The 6,474-nt window shown below is 32.8% G+C and overlaps 1 protein-coding gene across 1 annotated transcript; it reads right to left on the bottom strand.

Annotated features, from left to right (window-relative positions):
• Positions 1 to 962: 962 nt before the first annotated feature.
• LOC128237426 (uncharacterized) lies at positions 963 to 2,996 on the bottom strand. The gene is made up of 6 exons (XM_052952955.1): positions 2,919 to 2,996; positions 2,504 to 2,626; positions 2,089 to 2,219; positions 1,814 to 1,958; positions 1,208 to 1,280; positions 963 to 1,063 (listed from the first exon to the last, which is right to left on the bottom strand). The coding sequence occupies exons 1-6, from the start codon at positions 2,976 to 2,978 to the stop codon at positions 1,020 to 1,022; spliced, it is 576 nt and encodes a 191-aa protein (XP_052808915.1). The 5' UTR covers positions 2,979 to 2,996; the 3' UTR covers positions 963 to 1,019.
• Positions 2,997 to 6,474: the final 3,478 nt, after the last annotated feature.

Here is a 6,474-nt window from a genome sequence, read left to right as displayed (position 1 = left end):
AAATACAAAACCTGTATACAATAAAATGGAAATGAAATGCAGTAGGAACTAACTAAACGAGGGCTGTATGATAAGTTCGCGGACTACGTTAATTGAAGGTAAAAACAACTAAATAATGTTCTGAAATTAAGAATATGGCACCGCTTGTCCGCGAACTTTTCATACAGCCCTCGTACATCCTGTTAAGTGTGTAGACTTAAACCATAATGAGCTTAATCTTTTTAAAGGCACCTTCGATCGATTTTACATTCTTTGTAGCAAACGCCCAAAACAATACCTTTACACATATGATTACAAATTACATTGAAATGTTTCGAAGTAACAATTTTACTCTAAATATACCATAAACGTTTGATATAAATCGCATGGCTATTCTTCCATATAATTCCTTTTTTTATAATTAGTAACAATACATAAGTTCATGTGAAACACTTTTGGTACTCCTGTATTTTTCAATAAACATGGCCCTTCACAAGATTATATAAAATTGATAATAACAATAAGAATATAGGTTTTCTTTTATAGATGACATAGCATTGCACTGCAGTTTTCTCATCTACTGCGCATTTCATACAATTTCTTGCCCGAGCCCGTACGTTCAAATCAATCAAAATACTCTGATTCCGTATTGACCCATGTTTGAAATCAATCAATGGTTTTATTCACTTGTGGCTTACGTACGGATTCAATTTTCTGTTTTAGCCCTGTTTAGAAATTATATTGAATTTTCAGATTTGTAATACAAAATGAGTAATTAACAATATGAATGTCAATGCAATATCATGAGAAAATGCCCGTTTCAAGTTATAATGTAAACTATTTGTCTAAATGTTACAACTTTCATAAATAGGCAACTGTTTATGCACAAAAATCAACGACGTAATAGCCGCGTAACACACATTTATAATAATATTATATATTATAACACATTCAGTTTATAGTTGATAAGCATTATATAAATAGGCATAACTGTGCTGTAAATCCTCCGATTATGGATAAATCCAGCAGATTTGCGTACATCAGTCATTCACTTTTAAAGTTTGGTAAACACTTTCAATTTCTTCTGAAAAAAATGTGTACAGCATATGAATAGGTTTTTGTTATTATTTTACTTTAAAGGTAACATATACTTAATAATTAACAGCTTTAGTAGGGGATAATTTACAAAATAAAGCAACTTTATATATAACAAATATACTCGTGTTACCTGAACTTCGAAGCGGTTCGTAGTCACAACTACCAAGATGTCTGACGCAGTCATGTGTTAGGATAAACAACTCCTGAAAAAATGATCAATGGCATAATATTGATAATACATTGCGGACATTTTTTAACAATGGCCGTGGCAACATAATACAAGTAATATCTTGTAGTTGAATTCGTATTCGACGTCTTGTAGTGCTATGTGTCAACTATTGGTTGTGCGTTTGGGATTGGTACCAGTCAGTTTAAACATGATTATTTGGAATAGTACTTGTACTGGTTTTTTGCATCGTTTTATTAAAATGGGACAACTCCTGCATACGGTTCGGGAAGACAGAATAAACGTTTGCTACATTAATATGAGTTTCTTTTTTTGAAAACAACATACTTACCTAGATACGGTAATCGCTTTGGATTTGGAGTAAAAAACTAGATCAATTTTGCGTGTATATGTTACTGTATGAGTGTACTTAGGGCTATTTACCATTTTACTTTTCGTGTTTTTTGTATGGGTTTTCCTCTTGCACCTACTTATATTTATGTCATGTGTAAGAGGATGAACGTCATCATTTAGTTTTGTATGTACTTATTACATATACTTCAGACTAACCTGTGAGGGCAAAAGGTCTTTGCGGGTCTTAACAATATTCACTAACATTTCATACACGTCAACTTTCTCTGTCAAAGAGCCATTTGTAAGCTGTTGCAAACACATATCCAAAACAACAAATGGAACGGCTGATCCTAGTCCTTCGCTATAAAATAAAGATGCATTTGTTGTTCAATGTAAAACTTATCGAAGATCTTATGGTTGATTATCTTCAGTATAAGAACCTTTAATGATAACGACGAACATATAAAATGAACATTCTATTAAAGTTTCACCTAGAGTGTATGAGAATACGTCCTGCCTTTACGTTCGATCTCACAGATTTAACAAGGTCAACGAATCCATCTGAACTGAACGTGGAGACTGGCACGCATTGAATGTGGTTAATATTCCTGGTCGTTTCCCTCTGAAAGTAACAATAAGTTAACTTCTTTAGAAAATCCATATTTTATCGTTATTTGATGTAGCGTTGGTTACACTGCTGATAAACGTACGTATTTTTTAAATTAACATTTCGATGCTGTTCACGTACCACACACATAACTGCTGATAAATCATCGTTTTGAATCTCGTTTTTTGGTGTAAATACTAAAAATGTCTATAGATAGAATGACAGATCAGAGGATGCTTTAGTATATATAAATGACAACTTAATAAACAGAAGACAAAATATCATGCTACTTTACTTACGTTCGAGATGCTCATTTTCATATGAGTATAAGCTGAGTGTGTGTTCAGATATGTGACTTCCACATCTACATGTCTGTAGTTCTTTGGTTCGTTAAAAATAATTGGCCAATACCGTAAATCTTTCTGAAATAATGAACAATACATTCATTCAACAATTATTTATGTGTTTCGGTTGGTTGTGTTCTTCATGTACTCGACACAATACTGTTCAGGAAAGGGATCATTGGGAGGAACATTACAGCCAAATCACTATTGTAAATCTAAATGACGATGCACTATGAAAATGGCCGTTTAATTGTAATCTATTGCACAACCCCCATTCAGTTATACATAAAGATCCAAAAGAATTTGAACGCATCATTGTGGACATTTTTTTCTATATTTGTCAAACAACAATTGACATTGTTGGTAATACCTTTCGAGTTTTACTCCCAGCAAACATAACAATAGTGTCAACTTCCTCAGCAAAAACCATTGTCCAAAATTGGTTGACGTTTTCGGGCTTTGGATCAAAGCAAAGCTTATAATCCTGTTCAGACGTATAGCCCTGAAAAATAATGAAATGCACTTACAGAGATGTTCACTGTAGTGTACTTTTGGCCAGGAGTTTGAAGCATACCTTTGTTTCCTGTTTTATAAGATAAGGAAAATTAATCAGCATGATATAAAATATCAAAATATGAATTTGAGAGCCCTGATGCGGTGTAGCATACGCCCGCAACATAAGGAATCAACGCGAGGGAATCAGATTTTACTCATACATTATATATGATACATATTTACATTGACATCAAATTATGTTAAGAATGTACACTTCTATAAACTGATTAAGCTTTTTCAAGTTCTCAACCGGATACAATTATATCATAGAAATGATCAAATCCAGCCGGAGTACCACAGCTAGCTCTCAAAAACAGCCATCTGACAAAGTTCGGCTTAGCAATGTTTAAAACTATGTCTGAATTAAGTTTTACAATGAAAGGGTTATAGTTATAAAATACTATTTAACGATAAAAATGTCTAAATGCTGTTGAATATCCTTCGATGTATAAGAAAGAAGCGAATCGAGATATTTGCCAAAGGTATTTTATGTATAAGATAGCATCGGCTAGCAGACTATGGCTATATAGATAATGTTCACCTCAGACGAAATTGTTGTGAAAACAATATTTTGACGTCTAAAAAACGAAATTAAAGCAAAGGTCAAACAGTGATATTCGCATTTGCCATCTGACTGGTAACTTGTACCAGTTAAACATTTTAGTTATATATGGTGAAAATAGACGATTCCCGACCGCCATTCAGTCTACCCGCCATTTTAGATCTAATTAACCAGGTACGTTATTTGATTTGACTCTGAAAATAAATGAATATATTAATATTTTTCTGTAAATAAACATTATGAGTCATAGGTAAAAGCAATTTGAAGATAAATGCATAAGTCATTCGGATGTGTTAAAAATTGTATACAAATGGTGTTACCAGATGTTACATTTTCGTAGACGTTTAAACGAATGCCATCTTCATTCAAAACCTGAAAAAATAACTGGTGATTAGATGTTGTTTATTTTATTTTTAAATCGTTTAAGAATTGAAGAACAATTTGTAAAGCAATACTTTGAAATACCTACACATTTATCGTTGAATATGGCAATACGTAAACTTTAAAACTAAAAAGAATTGATAGATGTATAAAAATATCGTGAAGAGTCATCAAAAAGTGATTATGAACGTTAATGTCGTTGCTTAATGCTAGAAAGTATGATATATATGTCTTATGAGGACACTGTGTCAATGTTTTGTTGCCTATGCTATGATAAACAACATGCTTTGACTGATACACTTCAATTTGAATGATGTGATCTTTGACCAATTAAGCATACTTTTTTCCAGGCAGATACCACCAAATTGTCTCTTAATTTAATAATGAATGAACAATTTTCTTTATTCCTATCTATATAAATATTAATATAGTTTCTTTAATCACCGAGTCAGTATTATTCTCGATCCCAATACTCTGTTCTCTGTTCTTGAAACAAACAAGAAATAACGCAACTGTGATAGGAACTGCACAACTAAAAGTAACAAAACATGGAATATTTCCAACTGTTTTCTTATAGCAGGAGGGCTGAAGATTTACCCATGCAATTAAATACGAGCGTGCGTACCGTGTACTGTTGGTTGAATCGACACATAATCAATTGAATCACCGCCATGCTTAGTTTATTGATACACTTCGCAACATTTGTTCAAATGTTAAGGCTTTATTTCCAAAGCACATTGTAAACAAACTAGAGCTATCACAACATATGAAAAGAACCCCGAATGATAGATTATTTGAACCAAGGGACCATTTTAAGACATGTGATAAGTCAACCGGGACAATTTAAAAATATGGGTCAGATAGTATTGTGATAAGTCAACCGGAATTATTATTCAAATATTTGTCATTGAGGGTTATGTTGCTCTTAGATTATGTACATCTGCTTTGAGATACTTCATTTTGTATTAAATGTTCATCAGCACTTTAAGGATCGAATATTTATTTGCAATACTTAAAAAGATGCAAAAATATTATGTGATCAAGCAAATTTTGAATTGCTTGAAGCGGTCGGGGAAGGACCAGTAAAAAAATGCCATTAGATGTTTGACACGTGCAATAGTGGACTCGTCCTTCCTCGGACTCGGGCAATTATAGAAACATAACTGACATAACTTGAGTTTGTTCAATTGAGCGCGTACCATTAGTACTGTAAAAATACACATAAATTGTATATCTTTATCTGTTTGTAATTTATCAAGAAACAAAACGAATGGGAGGACGGACAGACGGACAGGACAGGGCTTAGCCGTATTAAAAGTCAGTGCATTAATGTTTAAGATTTTTTTCAATATAAACAAAATACTTAATAGAGTACAGAATTTATAAAAAAAGGAAACTCATAAAGTAAATAACATTTGAATTCAGAGAAATCTTTCAAACAATAAGTTTATCACAAACTTAAGACCATTTTATTGGAACAACGGACATTTTAATTATATGGCGACAGAACCATTGACAACACTTAGACTACCTCATTACTCTTATTAGCGCTTTTGAACGTGTATATGAAAAGGGCACTTTATTAGTTTGGTAAATAATAATAATAATAATAATGATATTTCGGGAAATACAAAAGCACAGAACCTAAAAAACAGTGGCAACTTACATAAGTGGAGCCTTTCTCGTGTGTCTTTGGCAAAGGAAGATCACTACGATGACAACCACTACCAAGGCTGCAAACACCCCAACCACTATACCAACTATCAAGCCGATATTCACAGGAGCTGAAACAGACATGGGGCTCAAAACAGGCAAATGACCATACAAACTCGTCTCCGAATGTTACCAAACATTTATCAATATTATAACCCATCATCAACGTAATAATAACAAACCACCATCCACCATATCATTGTTGGCTTTATTTCATGTCCCGTTACACGCCTAGTATCAGTTATTTTCTCGTATGCATACTTCATTACAATTTGCAATACGATTCCTAATAAGTTACACTATCCAAAATTGTAACTACTAAACACTTCATTACACGTAGTTTTAACCAACCATTCAACGTTTTAAAGCAGCGTGTAACAACGACCGAAACGAGACCTTTTAAAAGCTTTAAGCTTTGTTCTCAATTCTGTCAATACATTTCGTGTATACAATTTTCATCTAATTTAGCTAGCATTTTCACTTGTACTAGCTTGATTATCCTAAATGTTGTTTGCATTCTATATATTGGATTGTCGGTTTTTATAATACTGTTTAAACCAAACATCGTTCTTTATTCCAATGGACTATCATAAACTGAAAACCTGACATTCCTAATACTGATTAATAATACTGAAATTAGCATTGATTTAGCGACAAAACTACAGCCGTTTAATCAAACATATCTTGACTTTGTCTATGTGCATTTCTACAGCAT

The sequence above is a fragment of the Mya arenaria genome, chromosome 6 (genome assembly GCF_026914265.1).
Source record: "Mya arenaria isolate MELC-2E11 chromosome 6, ASM2691426v1".
Classification (NCBI taxonomy): Eukaryota; Metazoa; Mollusca; class Bivalvia; order Myida; family Myidae; genus Mya; species Mya arenaria.
This window is presented reverse-complemented; position numbering and strand designations above follow the sequence as displayed.

What these genes read in the sequence shown, in the direction of transcription:
- LOC128237426 (XM_052952955.1), bottom strand. Translation starts at nt 2,978, where the DNA reads ATGGTTTTTGCTGAGGAAGTTGACACTATTGTTATGTTTGCTGGGAGT. An exon ending in TGAAAATGAGCATCTCGAAC is followed by an intron (nt 2,220 to 2,503) that starts GTAAGTAAAGTA and finishes TGTTACTTTCAG; the next exon opens with AGGGAAACGACCAGGAATAT. An exon ending in CGAACCGCTTCGAAGTTCAG is followed by an intron (nt 1,064 to 1,207) that starts GTAACACGAGTA and finishes CATTTTTTTCAG; the next exon opens with AAGAAATTGAAAGTGTTTAC.